Raw genomic sequence first — 21,648 nt, forward strand, 5'->3', positions numbered from 1 at the left:
GGCGAGAGGAGGGGGAGGAGGGGGGTATTTATTGGGGGAGAAGCGAAGGCGCGGGGGCGGTGTGAGCCGTCGGATTGGGGATGGACGGCTGGGATGAGGTCTCGGTGTTTGACTTGTGGTGTGTGATCGGGTGCGGCCGCCGTGTGGTGTGGACCTCTCAACCGGTTTTAGGACTTGACAGTGTGAGGGGTCTTTGTACTACTAGTAGTACTAAGTTTGGAAGCTAAGCTGCAATAATCACAAATTTTTGTGATTTGATTTAGAGTAGATAGCATAATCTAGTGGGGTATTAAGGGACATCTAAAAATGATAGGAATAAAAATGCTAATGTTGAGATGGTGTTCGAATACAATTTTCGAAGATTGATTTACTTTTTTTTTATTTTAGTATATGTCCATATGAAATCCAATAAGATTGTACTTCCTCCGTCTATAATATAAGGGATTGTGGAAGGATGTGACACATCCTAGGATTTTGGAGGGATTGTTAGATTTTTCAATGGAAATCTACAAAGAAATCCAGATGTTTCAAAATATAATCAAGTTTAGATAAGTAGCTAGAAATGCCTATATTTTAAAATAGGGTGTGGGTGATTTTTCATGTCAAAGATAACGATACTCATTTTGAAGGGGGGAAATTACTTCATGTACAGCCAGAACGTTTTAATTAATGATATAAAAAGAACGTTTTAATTAATGGCCAAAGGATCTTCTAAAAAGACAATTAATGGCCAAAGAGTGTACTCCAAGTTTATGTCACCATATTAACTATATGATTTTCTACTACACTTTGGAGCATGTTGTTATTGCTAATTATAGACCAGTCCTACTACAACTGGAGACTAATCTAATAACTGCATAAATAGTACTCCTACTACAAACTTTAGCAAGAATTAACTCATGACATAGCAAGATATAAGGATAGATCCAACGGCTGCTGCGGTTACTGCCATTGCCAATGCGAAGTTACCGTAACTCGACTAGTTAGTTATGTTTCTTTTTTATAAAATATGCTCACCCAGATTTAATTTGTAGATTTAGCACGGATACTCGTATTTACGACTAATTATTTTATACTCGTATTTACGACTAATTATTTTTTCAGTGGTAAACGATGTATCTATCGATAATGAGACACATTTGGTGATTCATCAATCTGTCGACCCAGTCTTTCATATGTGTCCGTAGAAATATGGTGTGCGTATATGTGTTATAGAGGAGTGTTACCATGTTGTGAATACCTACATTTGTAGCGTGTTCTAAAAGAAGGTAAAATTTACTACGGAACACTCAAAGCTTGTAGTCATTGATGTGAAACATCCAAAAAACATGTATCTTTTCATGGACACCGTAAAATATTGTAGTTAGTTGCTAGACACCCGACATATTATTTTGTTATATCCGAACAAGAAAGAGAGAGAAACTTAAATGAAAGGCAAGTTTGCCCTTAAAACCATCTTGTTTAACTCGATCAGGACCGATTCGAACCAGACCCATTCCACTCTTAGTCTCCCGAGGACAGTGCAGCGGCAAGCTTGGTCAACAATGGCGAGGACGATGTTAGGAAACGATAGGCGAACAAACGATAAAGAACAATATATCAATCACAGAAGACACGAGATTTAACGTGGAAAACCCTCCCAAAACAGGAGAGAAAAAACCACGGGCGCCAACCAGCAAAATATCTTCACTATATCTGAGGTGAGGTTACTTCGTCGCACGGCGGCTTACAAGAGGTATATATATGGTGGAACCCTAAAAGGGATGACGATCCATACCGTGGGGGCGGAGCCCCTGCACCCCCGGGGGTCCCCAGGCGCACAGCCCAATGGGCCAGCTTCAGCCTTCGCTCCGCTACGACAGAAGCTGGCCTTTATTAAGTGCAAATGAATTTGGATCACAACTCAACAGACGATGCGTCGACGAGTTGCGGTATGAACCGATTCAAGTGGCGCTAATAGATTAGCAGCGATGGATTCAAAGGAGATCGAGTGCCCACCGGTTTCTCCACCTCCGCCTTCTTCACCCTTGTGACCCCTCATCAGGTGACTTCCCCTAAGGGACCACATTCAGCTGCTGTCGCCTGCGACCCTGAGCTCAGAACTCCATCGATTCCAACACCATGCTGCTTCAATCCGCCACCGCCCTCACCAGAGCTCGCCGCTATTGACGCAACTCGTCATCGCACTGTCATCGCCACCCCAAAAGCTAGGGTTCGGGGAGAAGGGATTGAGTGCATGAGAGTGAACTAGGCTTAGGTCTGGTTCGAACCAGTCACAAATTGCTTTTAAAAGCCGATCGATCTAAGAGGTAAAATGGTACTTTCAACGCTCTTTTTCTCTTTATCTTAGCCGGATATAATAAAATAATATATTAGATGTTTAACAACTAATTACTATATTTTTACAATACCAGTGAAAAGTTACGTGTTATTCATGTGTCTAACAGAAAAACCACATACTGTATTTTCTCCTGTCCTCTACCAAATTTTGCGAACAAAAGAAAAAAAAAAGAAACTGTCATTGCTAGTAACCGTAGACAGTAAATGTACCAGCCTGATTGGGTACAACTAATCCAGGAGTAGCTAGTAGTAACCCGTCGCATAGGCCGACACGACACCAGGAGTAGGTGAGGCGCTGCCTAGTGCCTAGTGTACAGTACTACGTGTTAACGTCACTGCGGGTGGGCCCGTCCATTCAGAATTCGGTGCACAGGGTAGGTGGTGGGCCCGTCAAGCCCCCCCGCGCCACGTGCCCACGTGGACTTATTCCTGGGGAACCCAGCATTATTGGTGCTTTGGGGCAGTAATTAAATATGTACGAATTATTAAGCAATTCGGTTAATTAAATCCCGTTTCTAGTAACGTTGGACTTGGCTTTGGAGGAGGCTTCACGCAAGGTGTCCTCTCGAATCAGTAATAACTTCTTTTTTTTTTCTTTTTTTTTTGCTGTTCTCTCGTTTTTGGGGTCAATTCAATTCGTCCGTGCTAGCTGGGGTTTGCTCTGATGATGGGGTCCAGCTGCAAATGATGGGTAAATTGTTTTTGTTTTTTAGCGTGTTTATGTCATGGGTTTTGAATTGTTCATTGTTTGACTCCCATGCTGTGTCATGTTATGCACTAGGTCAGCCTTTTTTTTCCAGCTGGATTTTTCAGAGAACTACTAATTATAATAGTCTTAATCAGAGAGCGGACACTTGATGATGGGATGATGCATCTGGAGGGCAGCTTGTGTCAGTGGTGTGTGTGTTTACATGTATTTGCACTGCCGGTGGTGCTGCAAGACAGCTTAGGTGAAAGCAATGTATTTTGGCTCGCTTCGGTGACAATGATCTTTGTGTACTGGCTAGTACTAGAACCTAATTCTAACCAATGATTACTTCATCCGTCATAAAATAAATAAACTAATACAAAATGCTACTTCCTCCGTTCTAAAATATAAACATTTTTAGTTCTGAACACGGTCTCCGAGATGCTATTTTGACCAATAATATCTATCAAAAAAGATGTTTTAAATAAAACGAGTTATATATTATGATAGTTTGTTTAATGATAAATCTAGTAACATTAATTATTGATCTTTTTAACTTTTTTGCTATTAATGATCAAAGTTAAAATTATTTGACTTATTACTATGCTAAAAATACTTATATTTTGGTATAAAGGGAGTACACACAATCAAATCCCTCCTAATTTCCTAGTACGTCGACCAACCAATAGTGAGTACTCTTATTATTATATGGAGTACTGCCTCGACTAGCAATGCATAAAGGGATTGGCTTCAAAATATTTACGTAAGTATGAGACCAACGATGACACACTTGTTAAAATAGATCGTGCTATAAATGACATTTTTTTCTAAAATAAAGTTAGTATATGCAAGAGGCAACATTTTGCAAAACCTTAAAGCCACGATGATATGGAACCCTAGCTACGGACTCCCTCACTGGCACAAAACACCACATTTGTAACATCTTCACATATGTTGCTTCGCTTGAAACTGACACCTTTTATACGTAAATGGATCATTTTGACAAGATTAAATTAAAAATCGGCATCTATAATCACTCGTTGATATCGGTTAATAACAAAAACTGACACCAATAATCATAGGTATCAGCATTTATATGTGAGTCATGAGTGTCGGTTTTATAACAACCAACACTCATAAGGAGACATGGGATACTTTTTTAAGCACTTTTAGGTATGGAGCCGAGCCGCAACATCTCGCTTCGGTTTTTAAGCCCTTCTTAGCCTTACCCGGCCCAGTCTTATCCTCTCGTTTGCTCCCAACCTTATCCCCTCCTCTCCGTGCAGCCATGCCTCCTCCTTGCGGACCTTGCCCGTAGCGTCGCTTTCTCTCCGCAACTACCACGCCTCCTCCTCGCCGTAGCACTGCCTTTTTTCCATCGTTGCCGCCAGTCCTCCTCACCTGGAGCGCCATCTTTTCTCCACCATTGTAGGTAGTCCTCCTCTCTCAGCTCTCTGCCTCAACTCTTCCTCTCTATGGGAGGCTGGTGCATAAGTGGGAAGTGATGGATCTAGGTGCTTAGAGCTTGGTGACGGCTTGATGGGCAAGCAGCAGTGGTAGCCGTTTGAAGGTCAAGGACTGCTAGATCTAGCCACCTAGAGCTCAGCGGCCACTCGATCTGGCTGCCACGAACTCAAGGTCGGCTGGATCTGGACGATGTTATCGGTTCGACGGTGGACGCCACCCATAGTGAGGAGGACCAGCAGCGCTCTCTTTTTGTCCTGTGTTCTTCGATTTTGTGTTGATTTGTGGATGCCAGTCTTGTTCTTGTATATTGATTTTGGTATTATGTTCTTCAATTTTGTTGATTTTGTTGTGGGATGTCGATCGAATTTAGGGTGATGGGTCGCTCTGATTATGTGTTTGTTCTGGGGGTGATGGGGGTTGCTCAAAATATCAGCTTGATTCGAGCTGTTGCATCTGATCGACTTCTTTTTTTTTTCATTTTTGGAACCTTAAAGGTACAGATTTAGAAATTGACACCTTTGATTCCTCATCAGGGTACGTTGCTAATGGGTGCTTGTTGGAAAACCGACACTTATGTGGGGCTCCCAACCGTCAACCATGGGGTGTTCTGTAGAAGTGCCATCTGATCCATGCACCGAAAACAACTCGCTCTTTCACAAGGGTGAGGAAACAATATTGATCAAATTTCTCATCTTGCAATGGAATGAGAAGAAGACCATCATATAACAGGTTTTTGGCATATGAAAATGGCATAGTCAAATTCGTTATAACAAAAGCCTTGTTAGGAGTATTACACGTGTGTAACTGCTATATTACATTTTGACTTTTTATAGTTAAACTTCTTTAGGTTTGGCCAAGTTTATAGATAAAAAATAACAATATTTCTAACACAAAACAAACATACTATTAAAATATATCAATGTTACATTTAATGAAACTAATTCTGTATTGTACATGTTCTTAAATTATTCTATAAACTTAACGAATTTTGACTAGGAAAAAAATCAAAATGACTTATAATATGAAACGTAGAGAGTATATATTTTCTAGATTTTTGCAAACGAATGAAGGTTTAAAGATATGTTTTCTTTCATCGAAAAAAAATGAAAACGACACTTCCTTGTAGCTAGAGGGAGCAACTCTTAACACAAACCAGATCAAGAGAATCAGAAAGAGGTCTAACTAGATCGGACAATGAGATACTCCTGTATATGGTCCATGCTGCCTCAGCTCGTGCCCAGTTATACGTTGTACCAGCTACTCAGGACCATGCATATATTGGTTCCTCGGTGGCCACCGTACACTCATATATTGGTTATAATTAACATACACTAGAGAGAGAGAGAGAGGAGCCAAACTCAACCACCTCTCTCCTCCCTAGAGTGAAATAATCTCATCCTAAATCCTGAAATCTGGGCTGTTTTAAGCTAGTAGATTCCTCCTGGAATCTGCTTATCAAGGTACAATTTATTTTCCTTTTTCTTCAGGATACTAAAATTTATTTTCCTTTTTTTTAAGTCTGATTTGTGTTAAATTATTGAAGTACTTGAATAATTATGTTGGACCCTAGATTTGAGTACATGCCCCTGTCCGTAAGTAGTGAAGATTGCAATGCTATATATAAATGTGAGAAGTTGGGGAATGTCGTGTAGGTAATCAATGAACCGAATGCTTGTAGTTCAGTAGTAGGAATGGTAACAATTAAGTTTTACTTCTGATCTCTATGCATTTCAAAAATTAATTCAAAAGAGATAAAATGACAAAAATAGAACTGTTAATGTTGTACCTCTCTGTTCCCTTATTTGAGTTTTGTCCCATGGGTTTTTTCTTAATCGAAGGCAACATGTGCAATGCAAAGAACATGAGGTATGTTTTTCCTCCATTAGATATATTTTCCATAAGAACTTTTTAACAAGGCTCCATGGCATTAGTATCAAAGGGAAAGTGTATGTAATATAGGCCTGGTAATTGGGCCCTTGGTGAGTTGGTGTAGTCATTAATTAAAGGTAAAATTATACAAACCACCTTAATTGTCGCTCTTGTTTTGATATTTCATCCCATAAAACATTTCATTGAAAAAGCCCACCAACCCAACATTGCCAGACTGAAATTGTCCCCTCTGTGCATGTGAGTAGATTATTCGGTCCATTTCTTCTTATATAGATTTGCAAAGAGCCATATCAGCTAGGTCAAGCTCATCCTTAGGTTGTTTCTTGACTTATTAAGGTTGGGTGAATGATGCATGGTTTGTTGTGAGCTGAAAGCAACACTATCTCTTTGGATGAGAACGAGCTTGAGTCGGACTAAACACATAGACATTGCTGGACGAGCCTAACTGATATGGCCCATCGTAGATTCAAGTCAGAAAAAAGGCCAAATCAATTACTCATCTACGCGCGGTGGGGAGGGGGGGTGTTTGGGGGCAATTGCAGCCATAGAATGTTGGTTGGGTAAGTTTTTTTTAAAACGAAATGGGTTAAAGGGTGGAATATCAAAAGAATGATGACAGTTAATATGGTTTATATAATTTTGCCCTAATTGAAACATGCATCAACATATGTATATGGACCATCGGTGCCTCTACATTATAAGAAATACTAATACATAGAGCTTTTTATTGTTGTATACACAATAAAAATTTCATCAAAAAGAGATGTCAGGGTGCATGCACCCATCGTCATTTTTGTTTTCATTTCAGTTCTTTGGTCAGTGTCGGCAATAGTTGACTATCATCATGTTTTGTTTTAAATTATTTTTTTATTATGAAAATGAAATTCTTGTTTGGTCTATATTTATCAGCAACTTGAATGACTACCATATGGATCCATTAACTACAACAATTCTCATTCTTGGTGTAAAAAAGAACAATTCTGATTCTTTTTGGTTTTTTGGACCTACATATTGTTTAATAGAATATAAGTTTTAATTGGAAAAGCAAAACAGAGAGTATACATGCAACCCATAGGTTTTTTTTTGTTAAATAAGATTGATAAATTCACATTTTACTGTACATAAATGAGGCTGTGCCTGTGCTTGCATATAAGTTTGTACCTAATTAATATGCTTGTGCTTGAGCTATACTGCAGGGTGTACTGTTGATCCGTGGATTAGTTTACTTTAAGTTTGGCATTTTGGACAGATCAGTGGAACTAACTTGGAGAGCTATCGTCGGTGGTGTGCACATATGCATGCGCGTGTACAATTCTGATGTAAGCGCAGTCAATTAATTACGCGCGCGTATGTGCCGCCAATAATCCCGGACAAACTGAAGTTTGGCAGAGATCGATCCAACAACTATCACTTCTCTAGTGCAAATTTCCGTTTAAAACATATCAATCACCGCTCACCATATTATTACTCCCTCCATCTCAAAATATAAGGCATAACCACTTATAACACAAAGACAAAAAAAATATTTAATCACCTTCTTGGTTGGATCACCTCTATACATACAAGCAATGTGATTGGGAGGTTTGATGATATAAGATTTAAAACAAATCAATTTTATAGGACCAAGAAATACTAGTTAATGTATGCACGCATGCACGTCTTATATTATAAGATATGAGATAAAAGTATTTTAGGATGGAGGGAGTATTATAGTATATTCGTGATAACACTGAGACGCGACTATATTTAATATTTTAGAGCAATGGAAACAATTAGATATATTTTTTTGAAAATAACATTAACTACTACGTACACTGAATAAATCGTCTAAACAATACACTGAAAATATCGTCTAAACAATACACTGAAAATTAAGTATTTCAAGAAAAATGCATTTTTATAGATATAAAGCGAATAATTCGTGATAATGATGTGGTGGAGTAGCTGAAAAGAATATTATTCCAAAGCCTAATTATAAGCATAGGAGGAAGCTTAATTAATTTTATCCTTCAATTAACTTGCTGAATAAACAATTTTTTATGCGTGCCCTGATGGGGAAGGTGCAGAAAAAATCGCCATTTTGCCATCTCCAGTTTACAACAACTTATACTACTAGTAGTAGCTACTCCCTCCATCCTATAATATAGTAACCTATTACCAGATGAGACACTTTATAGTACAACAAATCTGAATATGTTTTTTTTCTAGATTCTTTTTTTTTCGGGGGTTTTCTGTCTAAATTTGTTGTACTATGAAGTGTCCCATTCGATTTTAGGTTGTTATATTATACTGAGGGAGTACTTTAGTAGCTAGTAGTACTACTATTACTGTACATTATTATCACACCACATTGTCACGATGGTGAGAGATCATTAGGGAGACGCGCATGGGCATCTCTCATCTGACCACGTGATTGATCGAATGATTGATGCACTAGCTTAGCTTAAGCTAGCTGCCGGTTCCCTTTTCTTTTCCCTTTTTCTCAAGGCATCTCTGTAGCACGATGGTGATGGCTAACACTTTGCACTGACCACCGATTTAGGGGTCTAATTTATGGTCACAGGGGGGCCCTAAGTATTCATAAAGACTATACATGTACAGCTGTTGAAGAGTATATATATATATATACACTCCCTCAGTTTTAAATTAGTTGTTGTTCTATGTTTGTTTTCAGTTAAACATTTTAATCTTCAACTATAAATTTTTACTATAAACTAATATTATTTGACAACGTAAGATTTTTATTTTTAATTCATCATGAAAAATACTTTTATAATTAATATGTAATTCACACATTTTTAATCTTCCCGAATTTCTAAGAATTGATGGTTCAAGATGTTTTGACTTAAGACAAACCTAAAACGTCAAATAATCTGAAACGGGAATTATTTTCTGCCCCATGCATGGTAACTACTTTCATTTTGTTTTTATATTATAAAAGAAAAATTAAGGACTGGGATTTAATCATTCTTTGAGCTTTGAAGTAGGTAGGAGTTCTAAGAGGCCGGTAGTGCTAGAGACTATTGTTCATTGTTGAGTAGGTATTCTTTCAAAAAAAAAAAAGAAACATGGACGTTTTTTTCAACTGAATGTGATGGAGAAAGGGAAACTGCACCTTGATTATATACATCATCAACTGGCCAAAAATTTGTTAGCCACTCATCTCTATCTTGCTTACATGAGAACACATATGCAGCCAACCATGGTCCATGCATGGCACAATTAAACACTAGATTAGGCTGCAAGCAAATTAATTAACCACCTAACCTCCTCCCAAAATAAAAACATAAACACCAATCCGCCTAACCACCACACACACAATTTCAACACATGAAAAATATGAAATTTGGTACATTAAACTGCTGAAGTATTTTCAGTCAGGTGGAGGGGGCCAGCTGAGAAAAGGACTCTCTAGTCTGCATTTGGTCCTTGGTGTTCCGGCAGCGTTGGAAGAAGATCCAAAAAGTTTGGCACTGACATGGTGGCCCCACACAGGAGAAAGGTAGGCAGATGAAAGCTACTCCTATGTGTGGAAATAGTATAAGCTGCAATCAGGAAGCTAGGGAAGTTGCTTGGAAGGTTTTTTCTTCTCTTCAACAAATTCTTGACCATGTTCAGTTTCAAAAAATATAATAAAAAAAAATCTTGGCCATGTTCATATCTCTGCTAGCTTTGCTTGTCTCGACGTGATGATTGGTCCAATTTGACAAGTTGTCGATTAACCAGTGATGGCTACGAGTATTAGATTTTCTTTTTCAGCTCTGACTGTGGACGGTGTGTCGGTGTGCATCGGGATGTAGTAGTAGTGTTTGTTCAAGAATATATTATTACTCCAGTACTTTGAAGTTTGATTGTTGTATGTAGGGTATTTAGTTTGAGGTGTGATTTTAATTTTATCACGATATTATACTAGAACAAGCTTAATTTATAAAATTGTGAAGTCATTGTTTTCTATGTTCTTGAATCAGGCCTATTAAGATTTAATGAAACTCAAAAGTTTCACAAGTTTGAAAGGATTTCATCTCAAAAGTCATTACGGCCAAAAGTAATACTCCTTTCAACCCAAAATATAATAACTTTTAGCCTTTATAATTTGTCTTAAAATATACTAACTTCTCTACCAATATTTTCTTTCTAATCAATCACAATTCTTCACCGTTTAATTTTCTCACCTACTTCTACTTTTCATCCAATCACAACTTTCCCCATTTAATTAAATTATACTTATTTTGTTAATAACCACGCAAAAATCCTTATATTCTAGGACGGAGATGGTACCAAACAAAGCTCTAACTAAAACCTGTTTGGTTGTGTGGACCATTGCTGCATATTGTCAATTTGGTTATAGGGATGGATCAAATATATTTTAAAATAAATTTAATAGATAGTTTAAAACAAGTGGTTCAATTTAATGCAATTGAACAAAAATCTTTTATTTAGAAAACTTAGTTTCGAAAGAGTCAAGCAAATAATCCACCAAAAAATTCTGGTAAATAATACTACATCCTTTTTTTAATATATGATACCGTTGACTATTTATTGGTGTTTGACCACTTGTTTTATTTAAAATTATTATGCAAATATAAAATGGATTAAGTCATACGTAAATAACAATTGATAATAAATCAAAACATAATAAATAAATGATAATAAAATATATTTTTTAAATAAGACGAATGGCTAAATATATATTAAAAGAATGGTGTTATATACTTTTAAAAAACGGAGGGAGTAAGAAAACCAGGAATTCTGGGGATGGTGGGTGCTGCCGTGCCACTTGCTCAAGTGCAGAGCAGAAAAGCACGGAGGTCGTGTGAGGAAAGAAAAATGCGGAAAGAGGAGAGAAAATGGAGGTCGTGTGGGAAGAGAAAACAGATCACACCCACCAACTTGAAGACGAGAGATGATAATTAAGCTCCTCCCATTCGATCGCCATGAGCAAACCATGCTTCATGCTTGTGCCATGAGGAACACACACGTCTCGTCTTTTGTTGATTCCATCCGCTGGCGGCTTGGCTCATCTCTCCCATACTTTTTTCGATGGACGCAACAACAACAACAACAACAACGTCGACGACGATCGAGCTGCGCCATGTGCAATGTGCCACGCATGCAGCCGATCGATCGGTAGAGCGCGGACACGTTCGTGCATGTACGCGCGCGGTCGCCGGGCGTCGTCGTACTCGTCGTGTGCTCCATGATGATTGATTGATGGGCAGCGCGGTAGCGGTACGTAGCACCACATGGCGCAGCAACGCTGCAAGCCTGCAACAGCGGCAATAGGGCTTTCATGGATTCGGTTCCGGTGCAATTATTACAGTATGTTCTGTTATGGAGAGCTCGTAGCTGCTCCAGTTTTCTTAAAAAAAAAAGCTCCGGCTTTGATTTTTATATTATATATAGGTATAAAATCTATAAAAATAAACTACAAGTCAGATAAATCTTAACCTTTGTAAAAAAGATCTTAGTGTGAACTGCAATACGAATGGTTGAGAATATTGTACGTAGTCCTTAACTTGCAGTCGTAGTTAGGACTTTATTGGATCTTAATTCGGTATTCATAGTGCACATATATGTCTTCACGCCACGTCTGGCGGTTCTGTTACCTAAGTGAAAAATGCGCATGGCAAATGAGACGACACTCGTTCTACGGGCTTATTGAGGTTGAGCGGGGCACGGATGCTTTAGAGCAACTCTAATAGAATGGCCAAATGGCTGGCCAAGCTAAATTTTAGCAAGTATAGAGAAAAAAATGCCCTCAAACAGCCTCTTCATCTAGTTAGCCAAGCCATCTGGATGGCCAAATCCCACCCCTCACTAGCCAAACTTGGAGAGTCTCTCTGCCTGGCTATTCGTGGGTCCCACCACTCCCCATCCCACCCCATCTCTCTCCCCCGGTTGAGATCTCCCCCCGCGAGCAAGAAGGCCGCTACGGCGCCGCTCGTGAACAGCGACAAAGGCAAGGAGGAGAGGGAGCCGGAGCCAGCCACGACCGCCGCCGTCCTCCGCGCCATCTCCAGCCGTGGCTGCCGCCGTCCCCAGCCGCGACTGCCACCGCCGTGCGCTACCGTCTCCAGTCGTGACCGCCCTTTGCTCAATCGCCCTAGCCTTGGGGAATGCTAAGAGAAGAGGAAGAGGAGAAAGAATAGGTATAGAGGCTGACGCATGGGTCCCGCTGTCATACACTCAAAATAGAGAGGATGGATGGAGAGATTGTTGGAGTAAACAACGAATTTAATTTGACAAATGAAATGGAGAGTTGGCCAAATAGATATTTGGAGAGTTGAATTTAGAGAGACCATTGGAGATGCTCTTATGGAGCTCAGAGCCTCGTCACGTTGTGCCTTCATGCTGGCGGTGTTGGGGCACACACAACTCTGTGTCGGTTATGTCCTTCCATAATCTTGGATCTAGGTGGCAATTGAGGTCCAACAAATATGTGTTCCGCACTGCTACTGTCCTTAGTAACAACGTATCTACTCCAATTCATACTCCATCCGTTCTAAAATATAAGTATTTTTAGACTACGATACGGTCTTGAAAATACTATTTTGACTAACAATATTTATAAAAACAAGATGTTTTAAATAAAAAGAGTTGTATACTATGACAATTTGTTTGGTGATAAATCTAGGAATATTAATTTTACATGATTAATCTTTTTTTCCGTTTAGTTATTAATAGTAAAAGTAAAAGTTAAAATATTTGACTTGATATTATGCTGAAAATATTTATATTTTAGCTTGGAGGGAGTACTTAGCTAGCGCCTGCTTGGTAAGGGCGGACCAGATCGACCAGGGGGCTCAAGCTGGAATACCCATATTTTTAGCAAATAGCTATCCATCCAGGCATAAACCTCTCGTTAATTGGTTGGCTAATAGATGATTCACCCATTCAATAGGTGCTAGATTTGATTCTCATTGCTCTGTTTTGTTTTTGCTGATTATTCTCTTATGTTCGTAATTTTTTTTGTACAGTGTAAATTTTGAATTCCCACATCAAAATCCTAGGCCTGCCTCTGCTGATCACGCACACATTGCTCTGCTATTCCCATGAGTTCGCGGCCCGCTCATGGAGCTCATTTGTTGCGGTCCATTGGACCGATCGGCCCATAACCTTTCGATTGATAAACTCCACGTGGGTCACGGCCATTAAGCCCATTAATTATCTTATTACTCGTCTCCCACTCTCTCTTCCCCAAAATCTTTGCATTTTTCGATCGACTTCTTCCTCGAGGTTAGTTTCTAGCAGCTTCTCGAAGCTTCCCTCCAGTTCTGCATCCCGGTCGCTTGGCACCACCCAAGGCATGGGCATGGTTGTGTTCTTGGCTATTGTGCGGATGCGCGCGATGTAAGAGTGAGTGGTGCGTCCTCAAGCGCGCGCGCTCGCCCACAAGGTGTTCGACCAAACGCCGCAATGGCCTTTTTTTTGTTCCTCTTTATGACGGCTATAGACGCCTGGTTTTAATCACAGGATGGGATCGATGCGAATGTGCGAGTTCGTGGCAGATGGGCAGTTGCTATGAAGGAGGCAGTATCAGGTAGTATTAGCATACACAATCGCTATCTTTTCCAAAATCCAAGTAGAAAAAGGAAAAAAACACACACAAAATCTATATCTATATTTACATTGTGAAGCCTCTGCTGCTGCTACTAATGCTACTCATTGCTCTGTAGAAATCGGTGATCACGGAGTTTATGCACGCTGGTTTGTCCTCCAGAGGGATCGATCACCTTGTACAATGGTATGCCTTTCTTTTTCTTTTTACCTGCTATTTTTTTCTCTTCTGTACATACATACTCTCATGTTGTTGCATTTAACCATTTACATAATTGAGCCTTTTTTTGGTCTTTGCTCCTGTATGTCCCTTCAGAAAGGGATCCATGCCTGTACATATTTGCAACAAGGAGATTTTAATTATGGTGCTAATGGTGGTGGATACAAATAAATGGCTGTGGCCAAGATTGATGGCGTGGTTCTGACCTTGATTAATCCGGTTTCAGTCCCGCAGAAAATAATGTCATTTGCGGTGAACATGCTCGTGATCTTGTTCCCTGCAGATAGCCTCCCTACTTTCTGCTGATTCTCTCTCAACCATATCTGTCAAAAATACAGAAGCAGAAGCATTGTCAGGTTGGCTGGCTTCTGTAATTTTCCAACTATGTAACCTCAAGGCAAAGGTGGTGCCTTTAATAGGGACAACCAAAATTTCAAAATAAATTTAGATGACCTGAATGATACTAGGGCTTTTGTCGCAGTTCAGGTAGATGAAGTCCTCCACCACTGCCATTGCCTCTACATTTGTTCCCTTTGATATCGCCATCGTCATTGTAGGTTTGCATCGCTTCTTCCAGTCCTGTTTTACCGATATTTATAACTTTTTTTTCTCAAATCCTTGTAATCTGATTTTTTTCACAGGTTCAAGTTTGATCCTTACCTTTATGGTGGATCCTTCCACTTGAGTACCAGCACAGTACATCCAATCTTTATATACTACAATGGAACTAATGGGTTGTTTCCTAATTCGCCAGCTTCTTGTAGGTGCTCTTATCTCGATTTTTGACCCCACTGCTACGTCTAATTCCTGTGGATTTTTTTTTGTTTCAGATACAGTAGCATGTTCCTAGATATGGTGCTACTACTGCTATCATACCAACAGTACTAACCTGTATACTCAAGTCTGTGCAACCAAGATAAGCTTTGCCATGAGCCACAGCTAGAGATTTGACATGCTTGCTCTTGTAAAATGTCTGGGTGCTTCTTGATGAGTAAGAGAACTGCCGAGGTAACATGAATTCTATTATAAATGTTATTTTATACATTTCAAATGTTGGCAATCACCAAGAACATTTAAAGCAAATTGCATACCTTAAGAACGTTGTTCGGTGTAAGCACAATGATTTTGTCATTGTAAATTTCAAATTGCTCCACAGCTTCTCTTATTTGAATTACCTCTACACATTCGAGCTTGCGTTGCGCCATTTTCCATACCTGCAAAGAGCCTATCATTAGCTATTAACTTATTACAGTTACTTCTTTGTGGTTGAAAACTGGTCCGCCCGTTTCTTACTCTAATTGACTTGTCAGCTGACCCGCTCAAGAGATTTTCTCCAGTGTCTGATAGTGCAAAACATGTAACTGCTCTCTTGTGCTCTTTAACCTCTCTTATGACTACTGCTCTTTGGCCTTTTATATCCCATGCCTGTAGAGGATCACTTGAGAATCAGGAATTGTAATTATGCAAGTACATCTTTCATGAACTGAAGAAATACCCCTTTTTTTTGCATTTTGCTGCCCAACCAACTATTGCTATGTTAAAATATGTGTGCTTATGTTGTGGATTTACGAGTGATTACTGATTAGAAACTCTAATGCACATACACATGCCATGTATCATTACCCTGATGGTGCCACTAGAATAACCAACAAAGAGCTGCCCTCCGAAGAATATTATAGCGGTTGCTGCTCCATTGCCAGGTTGACCGATTTCCAATATCTGTGTATGAACACATGATACACGCTGCACTGACAACTTCAGATAATTAGATTTCGTGTAAAATGATGTTCCAAAAGTAAGGACCCTGTGCAAGTGATAATTATAATCTTAAATGAACTGGTATACTTTTGTATTTCTTTTTTCTATTACTTAACTAAGTTTAGAAGATGTTCATTGTGTTTAAGGGAGAACATGAATGGCCAAGATTTCACATTATTTGTGGTTCAGAAAGGAAGAGAAAAGAAAAGTGGAAAGGAGTTAGATTTGAACAATACTCACTGGCTTGCTGGGAAGATAATAATCTGTAACTTGAAGCAACTCTTCAGCCATCCATGTGAATGATGACAGCCTCCTTAGAGATTCTCGTGAACCCTCTGACAAGCCCATCAACTTCTGCTTCCCTGCAGGTACCAAAAAACATTTTTGTAAAAAGAATTATATATTTCTTTGATTATCCTTTTGTGACACGTTTGTAAAATTGGTCTTGACATTCTAAAATATTCATGGTTTTAGTTGGTCAGTTCTCGACCAAACCACTGAACTCGATGGCTATAACTTGGCAGTAATGGAATCTCTTTACCTTTTCCAGAGGTGTAAGTGTAGAGAGACATGCATGCTAGAAGTCTTTCATCAAGCTCAAACCCTGGGTGCAAGTGTCTGGCTATGTCATGTAACAAGATCTCGCAAGCAGAATATCTCATGTTATTTTCACCGAGAGCAGCCAGCTCGCTTCCAAGCCATGCAGCACATACAAGGCAATCATGCGAGGTTCCCTTCGCCTTGCTTTGTATTCCTTTGGCCAAAGCACGGAGAACTGGTACTCCTGTTCTGATAATTGTCCGTGCAGATTTACTGCTCCATGGACCTATTTCTGTGTCCTGCATCATATTTTACTCTGGAGTGTTAACTACGGTTAAGATAATTATCTTGTCCAAATTAGATAGTGTTTTCATACTTCACCTGCAGGCAAGGATCAACCCAGTCGATATTTCTGATCATATTTCTGTGAGATGTTGATGTGAGTCCTGCTTTCTTTGCGAGCCATGCAGCAGTATATGATTCCCCTGACCAGGAATAAGTTCCTCCTAGATTACAAAGGAAAGATGCTGCTAATGCCTGAACGGTGCAGTTTTCTTGGGATGATAGGGAATCCAACAGGACTTCCATTGCTTCATCCCTGAATACACTTTTACCATCTGGTTTGTCCTACAGGAGCAGATCATTTTTTAGATAATGTGAGATCATTCCTTTATCTAAAATGATAATGTGAGATCACTGCAATGCTGTGTTTGTTGAACTGTTGCTAGTATGTATTCATAGGAATGGTTAATAATCAGTGCTTTCATTTTATTCGAGGTGATATTTAAAGTTGTCCTAATGAGCTGCAGACAATCTGGTTGTATTTGCAGGGCTCTAAATGAAAATTCTTCAGAGGAGTACCAGGGACAGTAGACATACCAGCATATCCAATTGGAGAAGAAGATTAGCTGCTAAAACCCTGTGTTCAGGTTCAGTTTGATGGAGGCAGGCCATCAATGTATGCATAATGGCAATGCCTCCTAGCTTCTTTATTTCTTGCAGCAGGGAGTTCGCTGCAGACCTGAAGGTTCACACAATTCAACAAGCTATTCGGAATTAACAAAATGGACCTTTTCAAGTTATGGAATGTACCGAGGAATTTGAAGAATCTCATGGAAGTATTCAAGAGCGGCACACTTGGCACGGTGTTCTTTTCGTCTTACAAGGTGAAGGAACGGTTCCACTGGAGTAGCCTGTGACAAGAACTTCTTGCAGTTTCCATTAAGCCGTACACACCTGACGAGAATAGCTGCCAGGGCCACACCTTCTTCCAAGTTGTTATTCTTTGCAACATCAACAAGCTTAGATAGAATATGAGGAGAGCTGATGGCACCCAAGTGGACGTTGTTTGTTACATAGTCGAATGCTGTCACCAAGATCTCAATGAGTGCTATTGATGCTGATGTCGGGGTCAATGGAAGCACCGCAGGCCACTTTTTGGTGTCTGAATTACAAGCAACATGTAGAAGTGAAGGTAACAACTCTAAGTTTTTGATCTGTAAAGGTGAAGGATCCAACAAGTATATCAAAATGGCTGCCTCATGCACATCTCTCTTCAATGCACTGGCTAGATTGGATAAATGGAACTCCTTTCTCTTGATGCCTCTCATTGCATTCCTATCTTCAGATAGCATAAGCAGGAGAACATAAACTGATGCCCTGATCACTTTATCCTTTTTAGATGTCGAAATGCTGTCAAGAAGTTGGTCGAGGATGTCTTGCCGTGCTGATGATTTGTATCTCACCTCAGAAGAACTATTCAGCAAGTGCCATATGGTTGTAACTTCCGAACCTGCATCCAGGTAGCTCTCTAGCCCATCTGAAACCAGTAATTTCGACACCGCCTTCTCAAACCTCTCAAGAAAGTCTACCTGGCTTTCCTTCCCCCAGCGTGAGCTGACATCGCTCCACTCATCACTCTGTGAGAAAGCCTTGAATTTCCTGCTCATGCTTCCTCGGGAGACTATGTCAGATAGAGCACTTCTCTTCATAAATTTGGTTGAGAAGTTGCTGAAGCATCTGAGATCATGCTTTGGCGTGCATTGTGGAAACATGCCATCCTTGTTGAAATAGTTGGATGTTGAGTATGAGTCTGCTTTATTTATATTTAGGACTGAATTCGATAGACTATTCGCTGAGCACTGCGATCTGCTCGATTGTAGGTCGTTTTGTTTCATATCACAGTCATCAACTTGGTAGAGTGGAGATTCAGGAGTGTAAATCATTGCATTTTCAGGAGAAGTGCACCATGTCAGATTCTTATTCTGAATTGATCTAACAAATATACCGAAGAAAAAAAAAAGTTAGGACAATATGGGAAACAGTAGATCAGATGGTGTCGGATATAGTACCTTCCATGGAGTTTAGTTGACAAGAAAACTGTATCAATAGGCATAACCTTTGCTGACCTCCCTTTGTCATGTGAAACCTCCTACGTTAGATGAATTAAATGTCAAAAACTCAAAGGCTCTTCCAGCGTACATTAATTTTGATATTAAAGGTATGCTTTATCCCCCATGCATTATTGTTGCAAACTGCATAGTCTGAGTAGTCTCTATTTACAAACTTTAGGTGAGGGTTTCAGTTAAATTTGCTGAAAATAAAAGAAGAGGTATGATTATCATTTTCCTACATAGTCCTGGATCAACTAAAACTTTTGGACTTCCAAATTGTGTTATGACAATTTGCAAAATTTTCAACAGTTTTAGAATTTGAACATGTATTACCTCGTTGTCACTTTCTTCACTAGAATCAAGGTGTGAGTAGAAGGAAACAGGTGAATCTGACTGGTATTCCTCAAGCATTTCATGTAGGCACCTGCTGTCAGAGCTCCCCTTGGTATCTTCTTGAAGGTCTGGATCCTCACAGTTGAGAAAATCCTTCAGCTCAGCGAAGCTATCATGATCGCCACAGTTGGAGTCGAAGGCTCTGCACTTTTCTTCTTGATCAATTGAGTGGATTGTCCCATCCTGTGCAAATGACAAATTCACTTGAGCTCCCAAATGCAGGTCTGAATTCCTCTGTAATAGTAGATTGCATCATATAAACACTTGTACAGAAAGCATAACAACTTACCTCTGAAAACTCCGGCCATTTCGGAATGACAGAGCTCACAGATCTTCCAAACTGAATGCACCTGTTCATGGATGAATGTATATATCCTCAGACAATGGAACAATGTACCCTTTTTTATTTTCTCTATACCTACAGATAGTAGCAGCAACTAGCAAAGCACTACTTGGGAATCAACTGCACTGAAGCTTTCATCAATTCATCTACTGGTTATTGAACTATATAGAGCTGTAGCACTCAAGATGATCTCTCTAGGTGGTGTTAAATTTTGCAGGCATGCAGCTGTGGGTCAGGATGGTTTAGTGTGCATGCTTGTCACAAGCTGCTAGTGGAGAATCTTTGTCCCCAGCTTTGCTTCAAGAATTGGTCAGGGATTTGGGGATTGCATTTGGCAAAAAAGGTGTTTCAGTTCCTTTTTTGAATCCCTTTTGGAAAAGATAAGAGTGCTGATCTCCCTCTTTTTGCCACATCACAGAGAAAAAATGGTAGAAAGTGCAGATTTGTGCCCATGACCTGCATAAATGTGCTCCGGTGGGTTCTACAGGGAAAGAAAGCTCAAGGCAAAGGGAATGTGAGAGAAGCTCAGAGCATCCTTTTCACAAATCACAAGGTGGTGTCCTACATCAAAATCACTCAAATTGCAAGGTATTCATCTTGTATTTTGCAAGAATTTAATGTTGATTTGTTCCAATGGCTTGCAATCCCGGAACACCATGGAGTGATGGAGGTATGCAACTTATACTATCACAATTAAACACCAAAAGATTTGCAACCCTCATTTATCTTCCAAAAAAATTGGAAAATGCAAAAGAAATAGGGAAAAAGAGAAATTAGCAATTGAAAGGAGAAGGGAGAAAAGTTGAAAGGGACAATTGACAAAAAGGCATTCAAATCCCAATACCAAAAATCTTTTCCAAGAAAAATAAAAATTGTACTAGCATTACTTGGCCACATCATAGCTCTACTATCAACAAAAAGTTTCCCCTTTTCACTTTTTAGCCTCTTCAGCATGCAGTACCGTCAGCGTATGTATATACAATACGTACGTACACCGGCTAGGTGTACACGCAGTACGCACGAATGGTATACGTATGCCAGTTACCGTTATAACTGCCGCGGTAAATCAAAAATTTCCCTCGTCTGCGATGAACTCACCCGCCGCCGCCGCCGCCGCTCGCCGGCGCGCCGGCGACCACCTTGTAGTAGATGAGCCAGTCCTTGTACCGCCTCGCCGCCCGCCGCGCCGCGTCGTCCTCGCTGGCGCCGCCGGCGCGCGCCAGCACGGCGCCGTCGAACAGCCCGTCCCAGAGCGCGCGCGGCGCGAGGCCTCCGCCGGCGCCGGCGCCGGCCACCGCGGCGGGGGACACGACGACGGCCTGGAGGAAGTGCATGGCCATCTGCCACGCGTCCCCCTGCGCCGCGCGCACCAGGGCGAGGTAGAAGTAGGCGCACGCCGCGACGCGCCGGTTGTCCAGCCCGCCCGTCTCCCCCTCCTCCGGCAGCAGCGCCGGCCCCTGCAGCGCCGCCTCCGCGCCGTCGAGCCCGCCCGCGTCGGCGCCGGCGGTGAGCGCGTCCGCGGCGTGGCGGAGCGCGGCGAGGACGTCGCCGTCGCCGTCGTCGTGCGCGGCGCCGCCGGCGCCGGGAGGGTCGAGCAAGGCCAGGCAGCGGGCGCGCGCGGCGAGGAGCGCGTCACGGTCGGCGAGGAGGGCGCGGATGTGGTGGTGGAGGAAGGCAATGAGGGAGCAGATGGAGGAGTGCGGCGGCACCGCCATTGCCGTCGTCGCCGTCGGCATCGCGACGCCCGGCGCCGAGCGTTTTTCTTGTTCCTTGCTAGTGCATATGAGCGATGAGCAATGCCCTCTCTCTTGACGACTCCTCCCTTTGCTGCAGGTGAGAGGAGATTAGTTTAGTTACTAGTGTACATGCATGTCTGAGCTTGAGCTGAGCTGAGTGAGTGAGTGAGTGATATGCAGCTCTTCTAAATGTGAGGTAAGAAATATTGTCCTTGCACGAGGCAATCTTGTTAGGTATGGGAAAGCTGCTGGTCCTTTCTCTGGGTCCTGTGGATAAGCTAAGATTGCAGCAGAGATTGATACAATTTTTTTTTTATTTTCCA

The 21,648-nt window shown here is 40.9% G+C and overlaps 1 protein-coding gene and 1 long non-coding RNA gene across 2 annotated transcripts; one reads left to right on the top strand and one right to left on the bottom strand.

Annotated features, from left to right (window-relative positions):
• Positions 1 to 13,901: 13,901 nt before the first annotated feature.
• On the bottom strand, positions 13,902 to 21,648 carry LOC4338548 (putative E3 ubiquitin-protein ligase LIN-1). The gene is made up of 17 exons (XM_015784845.3): positions 20,688 to 21,648; positions 19,536 to 19,596; positions 19,187 to 19,429; positions 18,812 to 18,891; positions 17,553 to 18,734; positions 17,340 to 17,481; positions 16,842 to 17,087; positions 16,462 to 16,759; positions 16,161 to 16,282; positions 15,786 to 15,905; positions 15,456 to 15,587; positions 15,254 to 15,376; positions 15,052 to 15,162; positions 14,823 to 14,969; positions 14,616 to 14,741; positions 14,369 to 14,485; positions 13,902 to 14,272 (listed from the first exon to the last, which is right to left on the bottom strand). Exons 1-17 carry the CDS (start codon positions 21,323 to 21,325, stop codon positions 14,255 to 14,257), a joined length of 3,906 nt encoding a protein of 1,301 aa, XP_015640331.1. The 5' UTR covers positions 21,326 to 21,648; the 3' UTR covers positions 13,902 to 14,254.
• LOC107281133 (uncharacterized) lies at positions 17,793 to 20,397 on the top strand. The gene is made up of 5 exons (XR_010741519.1): positions 17,793 to 17,934; positions 18,142 to 18,262; positions 19,262 to 19,468; positions 19,807 to 19,932; positions 20,008 to 20,397. It is a non-coding gene; the product is annotated as an uncharacterized lncRNA (long non-coding RNA).

The sequence above is a fragment of the Oryza sativa genome, chromosome 5, assembly GCF_034140825.1.
Source record: "Oryza sativa Japonica Group chromosome 5, ASM3414082v1".
NCBI lineage: Eukaryota > Viridiplantae > Streptophyta > Magnoliopsida > Poales > Poaceae > Oryza > Oryza sativa.